Here is a 24,135-nt window from a genome sequence, read left to right on the forward strand (position 1 = left end):
TTTATTTATATTAAAAAAAATTAAATATATAACCAAACCTTATCTCCCTTCGGAACAAAACGCTCCCCTAACAAAACCCTATCTCCATAAATGTTCAAAGAACCATTTCTTCAGTATCCTCCGTCATGTCTTCTCCAACTCCTACTGAACAAGGAAAATAATTACGAAACTTATAAAAAGGAAACACAAAACTCATTTTTTTGACTTTATCATCACATTTTTGGTATGTAAAACATTCCAACCATTTATGTTATTATAATGTTGTTGTTGTTTTATGTTCAAACTATTTTTCCTTTAGGGTTTTTTGTTGTTATTTAGACCCTAAACCCCATATGTTTAATTTTGTTATTACCGTTAATATTGACATTGAAGTTCTTATGTTATTGTCGTTTCTAAGATGAGATTAAAGGTTATATGTTTTTGTTGTTGCTGAGATAAGTAAATGTTTTAGCGTTCTTTTTTATGTTATGATGATATTATAGGTTATTTGTTTTTATTATTTAGATTGAAGGTTTTATCTTGTTGTTGAGATTAAAGGTTTAATATAGTTGTTCTCCACTTAAGCATTTTGTTAGAAAATATGTTTTAGTTCTAGTACCATCAAAAGATTACATTTGGAAGAATTTTGTTAATCCAATTTAATTTGGAAAAAGATTTTATTAAATCATAATCCATAATGGTTTAACAATATTTAATTGCGTATGATTTTATTAAAATATTTGGATTTGATTTAATCATAGAAGATTTGATTGGATTTTCTATGCAGAAAAGATTTAATTAGATATGTTTTAAAGGAATATTTGGTTATGTTTTATTTAATTCAAGATTGTGCTGAAATTGATCTCATGTGAATTTTGGAGGATCATGGGTATTCAAGATGAAAACCTTACATGGATTTGTAGTTGTACTTTTGTTCTATATAAAGAGGAAATCTCCTTTGTGAAGACTCCGAACTTTATAGAAATATCTACTCTATAGGAGATTTTTAAGTTGAGTCTTTTATTTGTTGTAATACTCTATTTTTGAGTTTCTTTCCTATATTAAAGAATAACGTATTTGACTTGCATTTTTTTGTCATCATTTTTATACTTTTGTAACTATCCAAGCACTTGGGAGACTGTTTAACTAAAAGTGAGAGGTGTCTCAAATTTAGATGGAGCCCTGATAGGATCTTCTCGGGAGGTATTGGGAAAGCATCACTGAATGAAGTGAGTTCAAATAAGACCAATTTTACTTCTGACTATTACGAGTAGAGTTATTTCTATAATGATTCTTAAATATAAATTCACAAGTAGTATTATGAAAAGCATCATTGAACTAGGAGAGTTCGAACCAGACCAATTTTTACTTCTGACTATTAAGACTGTATTTTCTTTCTTGGGTTAACACCCTCCAAATATAGGTGATTTTGCAACAAACATTGTTACCAATTCAAGTGTTATTTCTAATTTTCATTTATTCAGTCTATTCAGCCTATAACTTGTTATACACATTATTACAATATTTTGTATGGAATCTTGTCATATGAGGAACGCAATTTTAGTGTTTGTGTTTTCATCTAAACAAATGGAAGATATTTGTACTCAACCCCATCCCAAATAAGACGTCTATTTTATAATAATTGAGTTAGGAGATTTAAATCAATCATGCATGGATTAATCTGTTAAGTACTTCTTCTCCTTTTTCTTCTTCTTCCCTTTCTCACTATGATATTTATGTTATTTGTGTTATTTATATCTTTTTCTTCTTCTATTTTCTCATTTTTGAAAATGAAAAAGTACTCAATTTATTCTCATATATATCTTGAATTAATTAGATTATAATCTCTTTATCTATAAGCAGGAGTTAACTATTTCATTCATTTTCATCTATATCATTATGTTTACCACCTGCATGGGAGATGAGTTATCGTCATCAAAAATGGAAAGAATGTGGTTCTATGTGTTATGCATGATAAAGTCTTCTAGAGTTTTTAATAATGAAAATTGGGCAAGAAAAAGTTAAATCACAAGTATCAATAGCTAAGAAGCAAGCACAAAGCAAAGATTCCAAGTTTCTCGATAAAGAGCACAAAAGAGTCAAATCAATCCAATAGAAGGAGCTAAAGATGTGAAATCTTGTGTCATCTGGAGCTTAGTATTTTTATATTGTATTTGATCAGATACATGTAAATTAAGCTATAGGTTGTGTTGAAGTGATATGGCGATGTACACACTGGCTCCTTTTTTTAAACTCTTCTAAAAAAAACCTCGAAAGTGGGTAAACAATAGAGAAGCAATTCTGATCAATTAGAATTGCTAAACTCATTGTCTAATTGGTTAGATATTTCATCTAATTAATTAAGAAGCAAATTTGGATCTTAATTGGTTAGGAAAGCCTTTAATCGATTAAGACATGTAAAAAATTAGGGTTTATTTTTCTAGATTAGTCTAATGATTAGCTTTTAGTTTTTAATCATTCAGACAACATCTAAACCCATTAATTGTTGCATTATAGCTAATTATTTCCTATATAAAAGCTACAACAAATAGCAGATTTTCTAAGGAACATTTACCTTGACGAATTCTTTCATCGACGTAAAATTTGTTCTCTTAGGTGCATTTCTTTAATTTTATTTTTTTAAGCTACTTTTTTCCTCAATCGATGTTACCATCTATGGGTAAAGGTCCCTGAGGGACAGACTTCGAATCTCAATGTAAACAATATTATGTTTTATTCATTATAAAAGTGGTGTCTTCCCTTTACTTTTATTTTTAAATTAAAACTGAAAAACTTATCACATCAGTCGTATTTAACTTCCATGAGAAAATGTCCCACAGAGAGACACTTTGAAGCATGACGTTGAGGGACATTTTCCCATGGTTATTAAACACGTTCTAGGTGAAAAGTTATCATACTCATTTTTTATTTATATTAAAACAAATTAAATATATAACCGAACCTTATCTCCCTTCGGAACAAAATGCTCCCCTAACAAAACCCTATCTCCATAAATGTTCAAAGAACCATTTCTTCAGAATCCTCCGTCATGTCTTCTCCAACTCCTACTGAACAAGGAAAATAATTACGAAACTTATAAAAAGGAAACACAAAACTCATTTTTTTGACTTTATCATCACATTTTTGGTATGTAAAACATTCCAACCATTTATGTTATTATAATGTTGTTGTTGTTTTATGTTCAAACTATTTTTCCTTTAGGGTTTTTTGTTGTTCTTGTTATTTAGACCCTAAACCCCATATGTTTAACTTTGTTATTACCGTTAATATTGACATTGAAGTTCTTCTGTTATTGTTGTTTCTAAGATGAGATTAAAGGTTATATGTTGTTGTTGTTGCTGAGATAAGTAAATGTTTTAGCGTTCTTTTTTATGTTATGATGATATTATAGGTTATTTGTTTTTATTATTTAGATTGAAGGTTTTATCTTGTTGTTGAGATTAAAGGTTTAATATAGTGGTTCTCCACTTAATCATTTTGTTAGAAAATATGTTTTAGTTCTAGTACCATCAAAAGATTACATTTGGAAGAATTTTGTTAATCCAATTTAATTTGGAAAAAGATTTTATTAAATCATAATCCATAATGGTTTAACAATATTTAATTGCGTATGATTTTATTAAAATATTTGGATTTGATTTAATCATAGAAGATTTGATTGGATTTTCTATGAAGAAAAGATTTAATTAGATATGTTTTGAAGGAATATTTGGTTATGTTTTATTTAATTCAAGATTGTGCTGAAATTGATCTCATGTGAATTTTGGAGGATCATGGGTATTCAAGATGAAAACCTTACAAGGATTTGTAGTTGTACTTTTGTTCTATATAAAGAGGAAATCTCCTTTGTGAAGACTCCGAACTTTATAGAAATATCTAATCTATAGGAGATTTTTTAGTTGAGTCTTTTATTTGTTGTAATACTCTATTTTTGAGTTTCTTTCCTATATTAAAGAATAAAGTATTTGACTTGCAGTTTTTTTGTCATCATTTTTATACTTTTGTAACTATCCAAGCACTTGGGAGACTGTTTAACTAAAAGTGAGAGGTGTCTCAAATTTAGATGGAGCCCTGATAGGATCTTCTCGGGAGGTATTGGGAAAGCATCACTGAATGAAGTGAGTTCAAATAAGACCAATTTTACTTCTGACTATTAGGAGTAGAGTTATTTCTATAATGATTCTTAAATATAAATTCACAAGTAGTATTATGAAAATCATCATTGAACTATGAGAGTTCGAACCAGACCAATTTTTACTTCTGACTGTTAAGACTGTATTTTCTTTCTTGGCTTAACACCCTCCAACTATAGGTGATTTTGCAACAAACATTGTTACCAATTCAAGTGTTATTTCTAATTTTCATTTATTCAGTCTATTCAGCCTATAACTTGTTATACACATTATTACAATATTTTGTATGGCATCTTGTCATATGAGGAACGCAATTTTAGTTTTTGTGTTTTCATCTAAACAAATGGAAGATATTTGTACTCAACCCCATCCCAAATAAGACGTCTATTTTATAATAATTGAGTTAGGAGATTTAAATCAATCATGCATGGATTAATCTGTTAAGTACTTCTTCTCCTTTTTCTTCTTCTTCCCTTTCTCACTATGATATTTGTGTTCTTTGTGTTATTTATATCTTTTTCTTCTTCTATTTTCTCATTTTTGAAAATGAAAAAGTACTCAATTTATTCTCATATATATCTTGAATTAATTAGATTATAATCTCTTTATCTATAAGCAGGAGTTAACTATTCCATTCATTTTCATCTATATCATTATGTTTACCACCTGCATGGGAGATGAGTTGTCGTCATCAAAAATGGAAAGAATGTGGTTCTATGTGTTGTGCATGATAAAGTCTTCTAGAGTTTTTAATAATGAAAATTGGGCAAGAAAAAGTTAAATCACAAGTATCAATAGCTAAGAAGCAAGCACAAAGCAAAGATTCCAAGTTTCTCGATAAAGAGCTCAAAAGAGTCAAATCAATCCAATAGAAGGAGCTAAAGATGTGAAATCTTGTGTCATCTGGAGCTTAGTATTTTTATATTGTATTTGATCAGATACATGTAAATTAAGCTATAGGTTGTGTTGAAGTCATATGGCGATGTACACACTGGCTCCTTTTTTTAAACTCTTCTAAAAAAAACCTCGAAAGTGGGTAAACAATAGAGAAGCAATTCTGATCAATTAGAATTGCTAAACTCATTGTCTAACTGGTTAGATATTTCATCTAATTAATTAAGAAGCAAATTTGGATCTTAATTGGTTAGGAAAGCCTTTAATCGATTAAGACATGTAAAAAATTAGGGTTTATTTTTCTAGATTAGTCTAGTGATTAGCTTTTAGTTTTTAATCATTTAGACAACATCTAAACCCATTAATTGTTGCATTATAGCTAATTATTTCCTATATAATAGCTACAACAAATAGGAGATTTTCTAAGGAATATTACCTTGACGAATTCTTTCATCGACGTAAAATTTGTTCTCTTAGGTCCATTTCTTTAATTTTATTTTTTTAAGCTAATTTTTTCCTCAATCGATGTTACCATCTATGGGTAAAGGTCCCTGAGGGACAGACTTCGAATCTCGATGTAAACAATTTTATGTTTTATTCACTATAAAAGTGGTGTCTTCCCTTTACTTTTATTTTTAAATTAAAACTAAAAAACTTATCACATCAGTCGTATTTAACTTCCATGAGAAAATGTCCCATAGAGAGACACTTTGAAGCATGACGTTGAGGGACATTTTCCCATGGTTATTAAACACGTTCAAGGTGAAAAGTTATCATACTCATTTTTTATTTATATTAAAACAAATTAAATATATAACCGAACCTTATCTCCCTTCGGAACAAAACGCTCCCCTAACAAAACCCTATCTCCATAAATGTTCAAAGAACCATTTCTTCAGTATCCTCCGTCATGTCTTCTCCAACTCCTACTGAACAAGGAAAATAATTACGAAACTTATAAAAAGGAAACACAAAACTCATTTTTTTGACTTTATCATCACATTTTTGGTATGTAAAACATTCCAACCATTTATGTTATTATAATGTTGTTGTTGTTTTATGTTCAAACTATTTTTCCTTTAGGGTTTTTTGTTGTTCTTGTTATTTAGACCCTAAACCCCATATGTTTAATTTTGTTATTACCGTTAATATTGACATTGAAGTTCTTATGTTATTGTTGTTTCTAAGATGAGATTAAAGGTTATATGTTGTTGTTGTTGCTGAGATAAGTAAATGTTTTAGCGTTCTTTTTTTATGTTATGATGATATTATAGGTTATTTGTTTTTATTATTTAGATTGAAGGTTTTATCTTGTTGTTAGGATTAAAGGTTTAATATAGTTGTTCTCCACTTAAGCATTTTGTTAGAAAATATGTTTTAGTTCTAGTACCCAATAATCATGCACACAAGTATTTTCCCTCATTGCCTTGCACTTCAGCTATAAATTCCATGCTTGCTTCATTCATTGAGAACCCTGAATTCAACCTGAAGCTCTGCAGAATTGGAAACCTAACCATACCAAAGGAATTCCCATTTTTAATTTCTCATTTCAAGATTGAATGTCATGTTTGAATTTCAACAAAATCAGTTGATCCTCAACACTTATTCCTTAGCCTTGCACTCATATCACATCTCAAGATCAAATAGCAAGGAAGAGTTGGAAGGAATCATGTTGTTTAAAGCTGCACTTCAAAGGGTTATGCTCAAACTGTTTTGATCTATATCTCTTCATATATTGTGATTTGCTTGTGTACAAATGGTTTTCTAAAGTCCTCGTGTAAGAGGCAAGCCAATGGTGGCTTTGATTTTGTGAATTAGAACATTTCAGTTTGAACACCTGGATTTTCCACCTCAGATTTCTAATTACTATGTGATCTTGAGGATAATCCAAGGTTATAGGGGTGATGTACATCACCCCAGCTTCATTTTGGTATAAGGATCATGCGTTTTGGTTGAGGTTTAAAAACCTGCAACTGGTGGCCGAAATTCGTTGGCTCACCGGAGAAGACGGTGGTTTCCACCACCGTCCCCACGGGGATACGCCTGGGGCATTGGATGGTGATTAAATGATATAATCATGGCCTTTGTTTCCATTGACCGTTTTTAATTCGTTTTGTTTCGCGCTTGACTCAGATGCATGGTACGCGCACGCTTCAGCACCCTTGAATGTTGCCACGTCAATTAATGAATTGATCCAAGGGGCGCTGATTTTTCTCTTTTTTTAATTTCTAATTTATTTTCTTTTATTCCGTTTATTTTCAAAAATTCATAACTCTTTTATTTGGAATCACAAAAATATGAGACCAATTGCAAAAAAAATCTTTTAAAATCTAGTTTCATAATCTGATTTTTAATTATTTTTGTGATTCCTTTTAATACTTTTTGTGAATTATTTTATTTTTGATAGTTTTTAATTCATTTTAAATACTTTTTGATATTCAAAAATTCCAAAAATATTTTCTCAACACATATGGATCATGATAAGTTTATGAAAAATACTCTCATCAATTTCTTAATTGATCGGAGATTTATTTGAGATTTTAATTCATTTTTTGTTATTTTTCTTGATTTTTAATTGTTTTAAAATAGTTTTCTGTTTTCAAAAAATGTTGAGAAAATTTGTCAAACTTCCTTTGACCATATTAGACTTATGATGATTCAATTGGACTTATTCAAGTTGATTTGAATTGAATTTGAAGTTTGACCTTACTTTGTTCATTTTATTTTATGTATTATTTTAATTCCAAAAAATACAAAAAATATGTTTGACCTTTATTGACTTCTAATCTTCATTTCACTTTTGTTTACCATTGATTGATGTTGATTTCATTCACATTTGATCATTGTGTTTTGGTTATGTCATTTGGATTCTCATTTGGTTCATTTCATCTTCATCTCTTTTCTTCTTCGTTTTCTTTTGGCCAATGAGTTAATGATTTGGGGTTAGTCTAGACATATGGGAGGATTAACCTTCTTTGGTCCAAATCAAACTCAACTTGATCAAAGATCAAGTAAGTTGCTTTGTGTCCAAGATAGGTTGCTTATTAGTCAAGCAAAAAACCTGAAATCCATACAAGGTCTTTCTTCTTTTTCTTTTGGCATGACAAGTTGTAGGAGGTTGGCTTACTAGTCATGATCTCTAACTTGTGTTTATTTGCCTATAGTTTTATTGACCGGCCTCAACTAGGTGTGACTACTACATTAGTCCACTTACGATTGCATAACATAGCGCTAAATTGCCTTATGGCACACTAAAACTAACTACTAATTACTAACTTTTAATTCAAGCATTTAATTCTTGCAATTTACTTTAATGAAATTTAATTTCTTGCTCATTTATTCATATTGCCTTTTCCCTTTGCTCACTTGAGCTCACACATTATATTTATGCTATTTTCCTTTTGCTCACTTGAGCTCATTATTGTGAATAAATATAGTGTTGCTTGTGCTTATTTTGTCTTTGTTTGTGTGAACCCAATACAAAAAGGAGAAAGGACTCAGAATTAGGACCTTACCTATGCTTAATGGAGTTCAATAGCAACTAGGCCTCATGCCTTTAGAATGCTAAATTTGTTGAAGAGTAACTAGGCCTCATGCCTTTAGAATGCTAAATCTTGAAAGTTGACTTCAAAGGACCCCTAATCTAAACTTATTCTTTGTCCATTCCTCTAATTGCATTGTGAACTTTTTGATTGTTTATTCTTATGTGATAGGGATTCCAAAGTTGAGATAGTAAGGAGGACCATTGTCATGAATAGACAAGCTAAGAGATGACAAGCCAAATGGAGATCCTAGGAGCTTGAATGTTTAATTGTTTTGATTGCTTATTGCTTGCTAAGTCCAAAGGAAAGGAGCATCTTGAATCATCTTTATGATCTCAAGAAAGGAACTCCAAGGGTTTTATCTCTTCTCTCATCTTTGCATGTTTAGGACTAGCCCTTCTCTTCTTCTCTCCACTCTAACCCAAGCCAAACTCATTTTGTGCAAACATTGACATTGTTTTCAAATTAGAAACCTAGGCATTATGCCTTTGATTTTTCAAACTCTTTTCACTAATACTCATTGTAAATGAACCCTAATTCATACTTTGACCTAATTTTGTGAATACTTCTAATTTGTAAATTCAACTCACTTCAAGTGATTTTTGTGGTTCCAATGACCACCTTTGATTAAAAACTTTTTTTTCATAAACATAAGCATAGGTTTGAGTTATCATAGTGGTCGATGTAAACCTCACCTTGTCCTTAGTGACTGGACTATAATTCTTTCATACTTATTATAGGGCGGATCCTTCACTAGTATGTTGAAGCTCTCCTAACATGGTGGATTGTTGGTTTAGGTTGAATTTTCTCCCTTTGATAACAAATGACCTTAAGGCTTTTGATCAAATCAATTCACCAATATTTTTGAGATTTTTACCCCGAACTACGAGGTTTTGATCCTACCTTTGTGATGGTACGTAGGAAATGGGTTTATCCATTCAAACAAAAAATTGTAAATAATATGTATATTCTTTTCTCATCTCCCCAATCTTGTTTGCACAAATATTTTCACAAATGTCAACCCAAAATACACTTTACAAAAAGGGCTCCCTTAGAGTACTAAGGACGTTTTGGGTGCTTAAATCCTTCCCATTGCATAACCAACCCCTTTACGCAGATCTCTGACATTTTTATTAGTTATTGATTTGATAAAACTTCTTACTCGGTTTTTGTTCGCTTTCTAACCTTTCCTTTGGATAAATAGAAGTGCGTCGGCGACTCGAATTGTATGATTTACTTTTGATTTAGCCAATAAATCTAAAGGTAACGAATACCCTGCTACACCACGTCAATTAATGAGCTCCATCGCGTGGCTGTGGTTTTTTCCATTTATTCTAGTTTCTTTTATTTTCAGTTAATTCATTTGATTTTCAAAAATTCATAAAAAATTCATTTGAAGTCATAAAAATATGAGATCAATTCCAAAAAAATTCTTGAAAAATGTGGTTTCACATTTTGATTTTTAATTATTTTTGTGACTTCATTTGATATTTTTCATGGATTATTTGATTTTTTATAGTTTTAATTCATTTTAAAATACTTTCTAACTTTTGAGAAATCCAAAAATATTTTCCTAGCATGTATGGATCATGATAAGTCAATGAAAAATAGTCTCATTAATTTCTTATTTGATTTGAGATTTATTTGAGATTTTAATTCATATTGTGCTATTTTTAATTATTTTTAATGGTTTTTAAATACTTTCTGATTTCAAAAATTTTTGAGAAACTTAGTCAAAGTTTGTTTGACTATGTCGAACCTATGAGAATTTAATTGGACTCTTTGAAGTTGATTTGAATTGAATTTGAGGTTTGGCCTTATATGTTTATTTTTATTTGCATTTTATTTTAATTCAAAAAATACCAAAAAAATACCATTGACTCTTTGACTTGTTATTTTTATTTCTCTTCTGTTTGGTGTTGATTGATGATAATTTGATTTACATTTGATCAATTGGATTTGATTGTGGTCTTCTTTTTCCCTCTCTTTCATCTTCATCCCTTTCTTTCCATCAATGGCTAATGAGGTAAAGTCTTATGGTTGGTCTTGACAAATGAGAAGTTTAACCTTCTTTGATCCAAACCAAACTCAACTTGATCCATGATCAAGTGAGTTGTTTTGTGTCCAAGATAGGTTGCTTCTTGGTCAAGCAAAAATCTTAAAGTCAATACAAGGCCCTTCCCCTTTTGTTTTGGCATGACTAGTTTATGAAGCTTGGCTTACTAGTCATGATCTCTAACTTGTGTTCTTTTCCTATATTTTTATTGACCGGCCTCAGATAGGTGTGACTACTACATTAGTCCATTTACGATTTCTTAACATAGCGCTACATTGTCTTATGACAAGCTAACATAACCTTACTAACTACTAACTTTAATTTGAGCTTTTAATTTCTTGCCATTTACTTTTAATGTCATTTATTTCTTGCTCATTATTCATATTGATTTTCACTTTGCTCACTTGAGCATATATTTTATGTTTATGTCATTTTTCTTTTTCTCATTTGAGCCCATTATTGTATCTAAATACATTGCTATCTTGTGTTTGTTTTGTGTTTGTTTTGTGTGAACCAAATGCAAAAGGAGAAAGGACTTAGAATTCGGACTTACCTATGCTTAAAGGAGTTCAAGAGCAACTAGGCCTCATCCCTTTAGAATGAAAAATTGTTGAAGAGCAACTAGGCCTCATGCCTTTAGAATGCTAAAATCCAAAGTTGATCTCAAAAATACTTCTCCATCAAATTTATTCTTTGTCCATTCCCTTTATTGTATTGTGAACTTTTTGATGTTTTGTCATGTGTTATTGGGATCCCACTATGAGATTGTGAAAAGAGGATCATTGTCATGAATAGCCAAGTTGAGAGACAAGCCAAATGGAGATCATAGTGGTTGATGTAAATCTCCTCTCATCCTTAGTGATTGGATTATAAGTCTTCCATGCTTATTATAGGGTTAACCCCTCACTAGCATGTTGAAGCCTTCCACACATGGTGGATTGTTGGTTTAGGTTGAGTTTTCTCCCTTTGATAACAAAAGACCTTAAGGCTTTTGATACATACAATTCACCAATCTTTAATATATTTACCCCGAAGTACGAGGTTTTGATCCTCCTTTGTGATGGTACGTAGGCAATGGGTTCATCCATTCAAACAACAAAATTTGTAAATATAATCTATTCCCTTCTCATCCCTCCAATCTTTTTGCACAAACACCAACCTACAACACATATTTGCAAAAAGGGTTCCCTTAGAGTACTAAGGATGTTTTGGGTGCGTAAAACTTTCCCATTTCATAACCAAATCCCTTACCCATATCTCTGACATTTTTATTAGTTTTTGATTTGGAAAACTTCTTACTTGGCTTTTGTTCCCTTTTTGGCCTTTCCTTTGGACAAATAAAAGTGCGGTGGCGACTCGAATTGTATGTTGACTTTTGGTTTAATCAATAACCTAAAGGTAACGAAAACCCCGCTACACTTTCAAACTTAATTTTTGTTAAAAGTAATGCATCCACTTTGAAGTTTGTATCACGAACTACGAGGTTTTGATCCCTCATTTTTATGTTGGTACGTAGGCACAAGACCGAAGGTCTTGTCAAACACAAAAATATAGTTAATGAATTCTTTTCTCCCCCCCCCCCTCATTCTATTTGTTTGTAAACATCACTTTATACAAAATATATATGCACACAAAAGGGGCTCCCTAGGAGTACCTAGGACACTTTGGGTGCTAACACCTTCCCTCTGTCTAACCAACCCCCTTACTTGTGATCTCTGACTTTTTATTAGTTTTGATTTGAAAACTTCTTACTTTTGGGTTTTGTTTGTACTTTTTCCCTTTTCCCTTGGAAACAATAAAACCGCGTTGGCGACTCTTGTTATTTGATGTCTTGCTTATCCATAGCTTGATGATCATAAATTTCCCGCTACAGTTATGAGATGAAAGATTTCCACGTTGCAAAATCAAATTCAAGATGTCTACTTCAACTTTGATGTATGGAGTGAGAGCTAAATCAACTTTTATGAGCAAGTGATATGAGGATACATTATAGATCATTTTTTACCTATACCATTGAACAAGTGATATTTCCAAACTTCAAAAATGCATAACTCTATTATTCAAAATCCAAATGAATTGAACTTGGTGAGCATTTTTAAGGTCTTTGAAATAGCTACAATGTTGATGAAGACCCGTTTCTCATTTGAAGCTCCCATAAAAAGTTAAGAAAGACGGAATATTGAGATATATGGCTTGACACTTAGAAAAAATTTCAACATGTTGAAGTTTCCAAAATTCCACCTTCAAATTCACCATGATCCAAGCACCAAATTAAAAAGTGTTCAACATCAAACTTGTTCCCCTTGATTCAAGCTTTCCAAAGAACCCAGCCTCATGCATTTTGGATGAAGTTTGGTAGAGCTGCACATGGCTTCAACAGAGCTGCACCATTGGAGAAAATCAAATGTCCAAAACTCCATTTCACATTGCCTTGCCAATCAAGCATCATTTGAACTTCAGTACAATTGCAATTGGATCAAAATGGATTGCTTCATTGGCCTATATACGCCCATGCAAGCTTGTGCATCACATTGCCAAATTTAGCAAATTTTCAGGTGTGCAATTATCAATCTCAAATGCTATAAATTCATGGCCTCTGAGCTCATTTGAAGCACACCTTGCGCGCCAGATTTCCCCCTCATTGAAACCCTCTCATTCTAAAGGAAAACCTGCTAATTTTCAATCTGAAAATTGAGTTTGAATCTCAACTGTTGGGAGATTCAAGAACTCCATGATCCAAAGCCTTACACCATTGCTAACCACTCCCTGCAAACTTCTCAAGTGTGATCATATCGTGTTTGAAGCAAGCAACCTCAAGTTCTGCACAACATTGAAGGTCATTTTCAAAAAACTTCATCTCTTCAATTCTCATTCAATTCTCATTAATTCTATTGAATCTTTGGTTGTCTGAAGTCCTACCAATGTAGGCAAGAAGATTGAGTTGCTTAGAGGTCAAATCGAAGCAACTCAGTTGACACACCTCAAAATTTAACTCCTCATATCTTTCTATATATGTGGAGTTAGTTAACATTGAGGTCAGATTCGTGCTATACGCCATTTTTTATTTCAGATCATGTCCTCCTTTTTTATTTTGGGGATGGTTAAGGGTGGACCAGTCCAGTGAGGTCCACCGGAGAAGAAGACCGGAGCTCGGGCTCCGGCGGTGCGTTGGCACGTCTCCTAGCCATATGATCCTTTCAAAATATTTTAATCTTGAGCGCTCATTGGGATTACCCTTGGTACAACGCGCTGACTCGTGTGTTTGATGGAACGCGCGTTTCAGACCACTTAATATGCCACCTCAATTAATGAGGGAGATCAAGTGGTTCACGTTTTTTTTATTTTCTGGTTTTAATTTTTATTCCTTTGATTTTCTTTAATTCATATTAATTTTAATATTGATCCAAAAAATATGAGAGTTTCACCAAAAAATTCAAATAATTTCCTCTTTCATACTTTGAATTAAAATTATTTTTTGGATCATTATTAATATTTTTCATGATTTAATTGATTTTGTGAATATTTTTAATTGTTTTAAAATACTTTTTAGTCTTTAAAAATTCTGAAATTTTTTCTCCAAGGTCTTTTGACCTTGTTTGACCTATGATAAATCTCATGGCCATTTCTTTGGTGTTTTGATGAGGTTTTAGGAATTTGACAAACCATATTTAATTTAAATGCCTTATTTTAGTATTTTTAATTTGAATAAATGTCACATAATTGTGTTGACGTATTGTGATGACTTGTGTAAGTTTGACTTGTCTTGTTGGGTCTTTGTCAAGGTTGATTTGACTTTGCTAGGCTAATATCATTGGATTTAGGGGATTGATATAATGTACATTCCATCTCCCAAAATAAATGAATGATATTAATTTGGTAAGAGTCCTCCTTTGACCAATTTGAGTTTTGATCCATTCTCTTCCCTCTTCATCTCATTCCCCTTCTTTATGCATTCATCTCATTTGGCCTATAATATCTCTAAGTCCTAAGGCTAGTTGATTGCAAAATCAACATAATTATGGATGAGATTAGGTCACCTCTTTTGCATATTATTTTTGTGTGTGGTATGTTTCATGAGCATAGTCCATTATACTATGTCTCTAACATGCATTAACACCAAAATTTTATTACCCGACCTCAAATAGTTGTGACTTCTACATAAGTCCAATTACGATTGCTTAACATTGCGCTAGATTTTTTACACAAAAGGCATATAATTCTAGTTAGTGAGATTGTAAGTCTCCCCTCTTTCATGGTATTGTATGGAAACTTGGCCTTTTTCCTTCCTTTGGAAGATGTCTTGGCTCAAGGATCCATGTTTGTGATAAGTGGGTTGAGTGTTCTCCAAAGAATGACTTAAAATGAAAAGCAAAAGCAACAAAATACTAACTCCTTTACTTTAATGCACTTTACTTTTTAAGTTTTATTCATTTGCCATTATTCGTACCATTCTAATTGTTTATGTTAATGTCATTTTCCCTTTGTCCATTCGGACCATATTGTGTGTTATATCTTGCTTGTGTATATTTTGTTTGTTTGTGTGGTTTTGGACCATTAATGTACATAATAAGAACAAAAACCCTAAAAAATATTTTGTGTGGACTGTTGACTTGATCTTGGACAAATTGGGCTTAGAATTTAGGAAACCTCCCTATGCTAAAGGACTTGGCCAATGCCAACTTTTGTGAAACCAAGTGATTGCAATTTGAAACTTCATCTGATACATCATTCAAGATCCCTTTGAGTTCATCTGCAACATGATCATTGTAAAGCTGTTATTTTGAACCTGTGACTTATAGAATTCATCTGTTACATGGGTTAATTTGAAGAAGATCATGGAGTGGCTATAGCTTGGATGTGGCTATCTTTATTTGATGTCTTGCTCTTCAAGATTAATATTGTATGCATTGTTTGTTGTTTGATTCTAATGTCCAAGGGAATTTGGGTTTCTATATGGCATTCTTGCCTATTGGATTGCTACCCATCGATTAGATCTTTTCAACTCTTAACTTTTAATTTTATGCATATGATTAGTCTCTTCATCTCCTCTCCATTTCTTTAATTTCAAAATCTTTTCCTCTTTTTAAAAACTTCTTTGTTTGAACTTGTTATTTTCTAAATTCTGACCACTTTGCAAACTAGAAACTTTGGCCTTATACCATTGCATTTTCAAACTTCTTTTCTTAATCAAACTTGTAAATAGACTTACATATACTTGACCTAAAATTGCAAAATCCAAAAAGAACTAACTCATTCAAATCATTTTTAGGCCTTTGTGCCTTTCAAACTTAATTTTGTTAAAAGCAATGCATCCACTTTGAAATTTATATCACGAACTACGAGGTTTTGATCCCTCATTTTTATGTTGGTACGTAGGCACAAGTCCCAAGGTCTTGTCAAACACAAAACTATAATTAAATGAATTCTTTTCTCATTCCCTCACTCTATTTATTTGTCAACATCACTTTGTCCAAAACACATATGCACAGAAAAATGGGCTCCTTATGAGTACCTAGGATACTTTGGATGCTAACATCTTCCCTCTGTGTAACTAACCCCCTTACTTGTAATTTCTGACATTTTATCAATTTTGATTTGAAAACTTCTTAATTTTGGGTTTTGTTCGTACTTTTTCCCTTTTCCCTTGGGAACAATAAAAGCGTGGTGGCGATTCTTGTTATTTAATGTCTTGTTTATCCATTGCTTGATGATCATGAATTTACGGCTATAATAACGAATGGAAGGGTTATGGATGTTCTCTGAATGCATAAGGTCTGACTCGGGATAGTCCTTTCCTGTGATGCTACCCTAAAAGAGATCTAATTGATGGTCTACAAGTCTGTCTTCCTGGGTAATGGTAAAGGTATCAGGACCATTAGTGCATCCTAGGAGTTCAGCCATTTCTCTATGGGTATAGCGGTAGTCATTATCAAACAACCTAAAGGTGATTAGGCCTTTGTTAAATCTCATACCATGGTTTGGCAGGTACACTAGGGAGCTTAGGAATTCTAAAGTCAACCTACTGTAGGAACTAAATTTTTTTTTATAGCAAAAGTGTTCCAGCCTAGTTGGTTAATTAGGAACATAACACTGTCTCTTATACCTAATTTGGTCATGGGGCGTCCATCTGGGTATAAGGTTAGTGTCATTTCTCATACTTCTCGGTGACTAGTTGAGTGTTCTCCTTAAAATGAAAAAATGTTTCTTCATTAAAAATAAATCAAAACAAACATCTTTATTATTTTTATCATGAAGGATCTGAAAGTCTTGGCGAGCATAAAATTATAAAAAACATTTCTCTCCTCATCTCTCCAATCTTTTGCAAACAACAACATTTTAAAGCCAAAATGCACATATTTTCAAATAGGTTCCTATAGAGTACTATAGATGTCCATGATGTTAATATCTTCCCTTTGCATAACCAACCCTCGAACCCTTATCTCTGTTTTTATTAGTTTTGTTTTAAAACTTCTTGCGATTTTGTTCGTTCTTTTTCCCTTTCCTTTGGAAATAATAAAAACACGATGGAGACTCTTGCTTTGTAAGTTAAGTTAATCAATAACTTAATCTCAAAAAATTTATCGCTACACTACCTTACAATGAGACCTTTCATTTCTTGCTTGGTTACCTTGTATATATTCATGTATGTCACTATTTCAAAATCAAAAGCAATAAACCTTTGATCCAACGTCAAGCGGAATTTTCTTAGTCAAATCCAAAAATACAATAAAAATATGATTAGAATTGTGGGCCACAATCCTTAAGTGGTGGGAATGAGTAAGGATGGATCTCTCCAACCCTTACTCTGATTATTTTGGATACAAGACACTTGGCTTGTTTGTCCGAATATTCGCCTCCGCCCATATTCTTTAGTGGAATCTAATCACAAACAATCTTTTTTCATAAACCATAAAATCAACATCAACATATCAAACACATTTTTACGCCTTAGGGAATCAGTCAAAAAATCATTTTCAAGGTAAAAGCAACCAACACACAAATATTTTTTACTCCGAACTACGAAGCTCTAATTCTTCATCACCCGATGAATGATACATAAACACAAGGGCCCAAATCTTTGGCGAGCACAATAATAAAAAACCTTAATCTCATTTTTTCTCATTTTCTTAATAATGAAGCATTTTTATAGATAAATATCCACCCACGCAGACAACTGAAATGGTTCCCATGGAGTACCATGAACGTGAGGGATGTTAATATTTTTCCCTTGCGTAATCGACTTCTGAACCCATATTTGGTTGCGAGACCAATCCTTATCCTTTTCTTTTTTCTTTTAGAGGGTTTTATCGACTATTTTCCCTCTCGTCTCTTTTATGAGGAATAAATTAAACTCGATAACGACTCTGTGTAATTATTTTTCTTTTGACTTTCAGTTCACAGTCGATCAATTGATTTTTCGCAGTTGCGACATTGCTTATATATGTTCTTATTAGTTTTGATCCTCGGTTTAGTACTCGATGTACCTCTTTTGAGAGTTTCCTTGTACTTTGGACGTATGATACACTCTTGTAGATCGGTTATTTATTTGAATATCATTATTTTTATTCAATTAAATAATAATATTAAGTGTCATTTTATATTTTAATATTTATATTAAAACAAATAAAAATATAAAATTTATTTGCATTAAAAATATAGAAACGCAATCAAAACTCATTAAAATTCAGGAGTGTATTTTGATATTTTAACCGAGAGTGGTAATAAGATAATCTCTGTCTTTCTCAAAACTTTTCTTTCAAAGCACATATATATACTATGAGGTGCTAGAGATAATGACATATACTTTTCATTGGACTATTAAGGAAAACATTCAGATACCAAGTGAATATGGAGAATAGTAAGAGTAGAAGTTTGAGAAAAGGTGCATGGACATATGAAGAAGATACGCTTCTAATAGCTTGCATTAACAAGTATGGTGAAGGAAAATGGCATTTAGTTCCTAAAAGAGCAGGTATATACAGTTATACACTACTGTACAATTGTCATGCATAATTCATATTTTACAGATATATTCTAATGTTAAAATTTGTTACTCTATGCAGGTTTGAATAGATGCCGGAAAAGTTGTAGATTGAGGTGGTTGAACTATTTAAACCCCACAATCAATAGGGAAAGTTTCAAAGAAGATGAAATTGATATGATTTTAAGGTTACACAAACTCCTAGGAAATAGGTATGCTATTATGGTAAAGTTATAAATAAATAATTATGCACCACGATTTTCTTTCTATTAAATATATTAATATTACATCATAAATGCTCCTATATATCCTAAAATCTAAGCTATTTACTCAAATGATACTATTTATACAGATGGTCATTGATTGCTGGAAGACTTCCGGGTAGGACATCTAATGATGTGAAGAATTACTGGCACACAAATTTGCACAAGAAAGTCGTTCCAGAAAAAGAAAAAAATGAAGAAAAAGAGAAATCTAAGGAAACCGTGAAAGCTCATGAAATTATCAAACCTCGGGCTCTAACCTTTTCAACAAATTCACCATGGTTGAATGGGAAACACAATTTTGTGAGTGATGGGAATGCATCAAAACTAGCAATAGCGTCTTCAGGTGAAGATGGTAATGTTCCAACAGACTGTGACATTACTACACCTCCAAATATTGGTAATGAGGCACTTTCTACAAAGGAAATTGGTTCTTGCTCTTTATTACAAGAGGATAATTCAACTTTTGAGTTTCCAAATGTGGAGGATTTTTTTACTAATAGTCCCACTATGAATGATTCCTACTGGAATTCCAATTTCTTTTGTGATCTTTAAGGTGGAAATATGGTTTGCATGTTTTTGCATTTGTGTAAGTGTGATTATTTTTATATGTATTTTTTTTAGTGTGCATGGTATTAGTAAGTTGAGTAGCAGAGAAAAGAGGAATAATAATGTTTATAGCATTTGTGTAAGGGTGGGTGATTATATTATGAGTGAATTTGGCACCGGAAAATTGTATATGTTATTTTATTTGAGTTGCATAATTATTTTTTGTGAGATCTAAATTACTTCATCACACTTGACCAAATCAAATGCATTTTACTCCAACCGTACCATTTCTTGAAGAACCTTGCTCTTAATGTGCATGTGACAAATATTGTTTCTTAAACACTGCTTCCTTGCATGTGTTTGCTTTATTATTTTTAATGTATTTTGTCCTTTATAAAAAAATTACTTTTTTCTAGTCCTTTTAAGTATTACATTTTTACTTTACTTAACTCCTCAATATAAAACTTTATTTATTTTGATTCTGTTTGAATAAATGTATTTTATATTTTGTAAATAAATTATTACCATCATATTTTTAAATATGTTATATTTTATTTTGCAATCCATAATATATTATATGAAAATATTAATTAATTCGATTTCATGAAGAGCAAATCGATAAAACAATATCAATTATATATTAATATATTTAATACTATACATAGATTTTTAAATTTAGGTGCTTTATTTAAAAAAAGTTTAATATTTAAGGACAAAAATAGTAATATTTATTTTCTTCAATATTTTCGTTTAAATCACTAAAAGATCAAGGTTTTATGAATTCATATAATATATCATTTTAAGAAAAAACACTTTTAAAAAAGACATCAGAAGAAAAAAGTGGGTATAAGCTGAGTATACATAATCTTATGTTAATTCTCCCCCACAAGCACAAGGAGGATTGAAAAAGACGACTTTGAGCTTGATCCGTAGCTCATGAAATGCTAAAGTGCCAATAGGTTTTGTAAGTGTATTTGCAACTTGTACGGTGTTTGGAACACGCCGGATCTTCAGCTTCTTGGCAATGACTTATTCTCGAATAAATTGGATATCTAATCCAATGTGCTTTGTCCTAACGTGGAGAATAGGATTGTGAGATAGAAGCATCGCACTCAGGTTTCACACAATAAGGTAAATGGAAGAAACATGATGGAAAGCTCAGCTAGTAACGATTCTATCCATAAAAGTTCGGAAGTGGTATGTGCAAGTGTTTGATATTCCGCTTCAGTGCTGGAACTGTAGGATCAAGCGCTTACCACTGCGCTAAAAGCAATTGCTGTTAGTGAGGGTGCAACTTTATTTCCTTATAGTATGAGCCCTCAGGGGCTGCAGCTAAAGTGAAGTTTGTAAGCTCCCTCTAAGCGCCATGGGTTGGAATGTTAAGCCCATTCGAATCCCTAAGGGTGACGCTGGATTTATTTATCCAACAATCTCCCCCCTAGTGTCAGTCGGGGGGATTCAAACCCATGACCAAACTCTGATACCACTTGTAGGGTCAAGCGCTTACCACTGCGCTAAAAGCAATTGCTGTTAGTGAGGGTGCAACTTTATTTCCTTATAGTATGAGCCCTCAGGGGCTGTACCTAAAGCGAGGTTTGTAAGCTCCCTCTAAGCGCCATGGGTTGGGATGTTAAGCCCATTCGAATCCCTAAGGGTGACGCTGGATTTATTTATCCAATAGGAACGAGTAACAAGATGCTGCTTCTTCGAGGCACTACGCCAAAAACTGGAATAGACAGCGCACCTTAGAGGGCGCTTTATTACAAAAGCGCTCTCTAAAGTGAAGCGAAAAAATAAGGAGCAATAGACAGCGCACTTTAGAGGGCGCTTTTGTAATAAAGCGCCCTCTAAGGTGAAGCGAAAAAATAAGGAGGAGATAGAGGGACAACAATACATGGCGCTTTTTAGAAAAGCGCCCTCTAAGGTTACCCTTAGAGAGCGCTTTTAATAAAGCGCTGTTATAAGTCCATGTTCATTTCCAGCTTATAAAGCGCTTCTGGAAAGCCTTAGAGAGCGCTTCAATAAGCGCCCTCTTAGGCCCCCTTTAGAGGGCGCTTTTTTAATAAAGCGCCCTCTAAGGTGAAGCGAAAAAATAAGGAGGAGATAGAGGGACAACAATACATGGCGCTTTTTAGAAAGCGCCCTCTAAGGTTACCCTTAGAGGGCGCTTTTAATAAAGCGCTGTTATAAGTCCATGTGCATTTCCAGCTTATAAAGCGCTTCTGGAAAGCCTTAGAGAGCGCTTCCATAAGCGCCCTCTTAGGCCCCCTTTAGAGGGCGTTTTTTTTCCACAAGCGCCCTCTAAGGTCCCCTTTAGTAAACATTAAAATTATAACATACTGCGCGTTTTGTTATTTCACTCTCTGTTATTTTCGTTCTTTTTCACGTTAGGGTTCTAAGGCGTTTTCCTTCCACCTCTGTTAGATCTACATTATTACTGCGCGTTTCCTCCTTCTACCAATCAAAGGTACACGATGCATACATTATTACTTTTACTATTGCTTTGTTTTAGCTTTGCCAAACTTCAGTTTTATGTTATTATTTTACTATTGCTTTGTTTTAGCTGCGCGTTTACTATTGCTTTGTTTTAGCTGCGCATTTACTATTGCTTTGTTTTAGCTTTGTTTTAGCGCATGCAATGGGACTACCTTACCCAGTAGTTAGGGTTATACGACCTATGAACATCTGATTTTGTGTCAACACCAGTATCATTAGAAACCTAGGTCCGAATGTGTTTGAACTCTTCTGAAATTGTTTTTTATTTATTCTAATTAGTAATGGATAATACATGGATGTCTTCCAATCGATTGTCGAGAGAGTACGAGAATGGGGTATCAGAATTCGTTAAGTTTGCCGTTGCGCACGCCGAAGACCCCAGTAGAATGATATGTCCTTGCTTGGGTTGTTGTTATGGGAAACGGGTTGACGCAGTTCAGTTGACATCGCATCTAACGAGGCATGGAATTGATCGAAGTTATACATGTTGGAATTTACATGGTGAGAAAAGTAACGAGAATGTTGAACCGGGTGATAGTACGACCTATGCCTCAAACTATAGTGGCGCAGATACATACGATTGTGATCGAGTTGAAGAGATTGCAGAAGCACTTGAAGGAGATCTTAAGGATTGTCCCGAAATGTTTGAGAGGTTGGTAAGTGATGCAGAGAAACCTTTGTATGATGGTTGCACTAAATTCACAAGATTGTCTGCGGTATTAAAGTTGTACAACTTAAAGGCGGGCAATGGATGGTCGGATAAAAGTTTCACAGAGTTATTAGCCCTTTTAAAAGATATGCTTCCTGAGGATAATGTTCTTCCCAATCAAACATATGAGACCAAAAAGATGTTGTGCTCTATTGGCATGAGCTATGATAAGATACATGCATGTCCAAACGATTGCGTTTTGTTTCGAAATGAGTATGCATCGTTAAATGAGTGTCCTAAATGCGGTGTCTCGCGATATAAGAACAAGTTGTCTCCAGCAAAAGTCTTGTGGTATTTTCCTGTTATTCCGAGATTTAGACGCATGTTTCGTAGTGAAACCGATTCAAGACACTTGACCTGGCATGCAGATGAAAGAATTATAGATGAAAAGTATCGACATCCGGCAGATTCACCACAGTGGTTGAAAATTGATAATGATTATCCTGAATTTGGAGAAGAATCAAGAAACCTTCGCTTGGCATTATCTACTGATGGAATGAACCCACACGGTATCCAGAGTATCTCACACAGTACATGGCCTGTGATTATTATGATTTATAACCTACCTCCATGGCTATGTATGAAGCATAAGTACATGATGTTGTCTATGTTGATTTCTGGACCTAAACAACCAGGGAATGACATAGACGTGTACTTGAAGCCCTTAATCGAAGATTTAAAGATTTTGTGGGAGACCGGTGTGGAGGTTTATGATGGATATAGGAAAGAAAGTTTCAACTTGAGGGCGATGTTGTTTGGCACAATTAATGATTTTCCAGCATACGGAAATCTATCAGGGTATAGCATAAAAGGTCAATGTGCGTGTCCTATTTGTGAAGATAAAACAGATTGGAAGCGCTTGGAGTTTGGTCAGAAGAATGTCTTTCTCGGTCATCGGAGATTCTTAAATTCAAATCATCACTACCGTGGATGGAGAAAGGCGTTCAATGGAGAGACAGAACAAGGCAGAGCTCCACCTATATTGACGGGTGATCAAATTTTTGAAAAGGTGAAAGATTTGGATACTCAGTTTGGCAAGCCTTTTGCCCACAAACTTGTCAAAAGTGGGTGGAAGAAGAGGTCAGTTTTTTTTGAATTGCCATATTGGAAGTCCTTGTATGTGAGACATTTTCTTGATGTTATGCATATTGAAAAAAATGTATTTGAAAGTGTTATTGGCACGTTACTCAATATACAAGGAAAGTCTAAGGATGGCCTTAAGGCAAGAAAGGACTTGATAGCGATGGGAATAAGAACTGAATTAGGACCCTTGAAGAAAGGAAAACGAACATATGTACCGCCTGCTGCTTATACTCTACCTAGAAAGGAGAAAAAACATTGTGTAAGTTTCTAAGTGAAATTAAAGTTCCAGAAGGGTACTCTTCAGATATTAGAAGACTTGTGTCTATGAAAGACCTCAAGTTAAAGAGTTTAAAGACCCATGATTGCCATGTTATAATGGAACATTTTCTCCCAATAGTTATACGTTCTATTCTTCCAAAAAAAGTAAGA

At 33.0% G+C, this 24,135-nt stretch overlaps 1 protein-coding gene across 1 annotated transcript; it reads left to right on the top strand.

Annotated features, from left to right (window-relative positions):
• The first annotated feature begins 18,449 nt into the window (after window positions 1-18,449).
• Window positions 18,450-19,586, top strand: LOC127121175 (transcription factor MYB1). The gene is made up of 3 exons (XM_051051755.1): window positions 18,450-18,597; window positions 18,689-18,818; window positions 18,959-19,586. The coding sequence occupies exons 1-3, from the start codon at window positions 18,474-18,476 to the stop codon at window positions 19,422-19,424; spliced, it is 720 nt and encodes a 239-aa protein (XP_050907712.1). The 5' UTR covers window positions 18,450-18,473; the 3' UTR covers window positions 19,425-19,586.
• Window positions 19,587-24,135: the final 4,549 nt, after the last annotated feature.

Source organism: Lathyrus oleraceus, chromosome 2 (assembly GCF_024323335.1).
Source record: "Lathyrus oleraceus cultivar Zhongwan6 chromosome 2, CAAS_Psat_ZW6_1.0, whole genome shotgun sequence".
Taxonomy (NCBI): Eukaryota; Viridiplantae; Streptophyta; class Magnoliopsida; order Fabales; family Fabaceae; genus Lathyrus; species Lathyrus oleraceus.

Excerpts from the sequence above, each read along its gene's own strand:
- LOC127121175 (XM_051051755.1), top strand. The coding sequence starts at position 18,474 with ATGGAGAATAGTAAGAGTAGAAGTTTGAGAAAAGGTGCATGGACATAT. Across the intron at positions 18,598-18,688 it reads TTTAGTTCCTAAAAGAGCAG|GTTTGAATAGATGCCGGAAA; the intron begins GTATATACAGTT and ends TACTCTATGCAG. Across the intron at positions 18,819-18,958 it reads CACAAACTCCTAGGAAATAG|ATGGTCATTGATTGCTGGAA; the intron begins GTATGCTATTAT and ends CTATTTATACAG.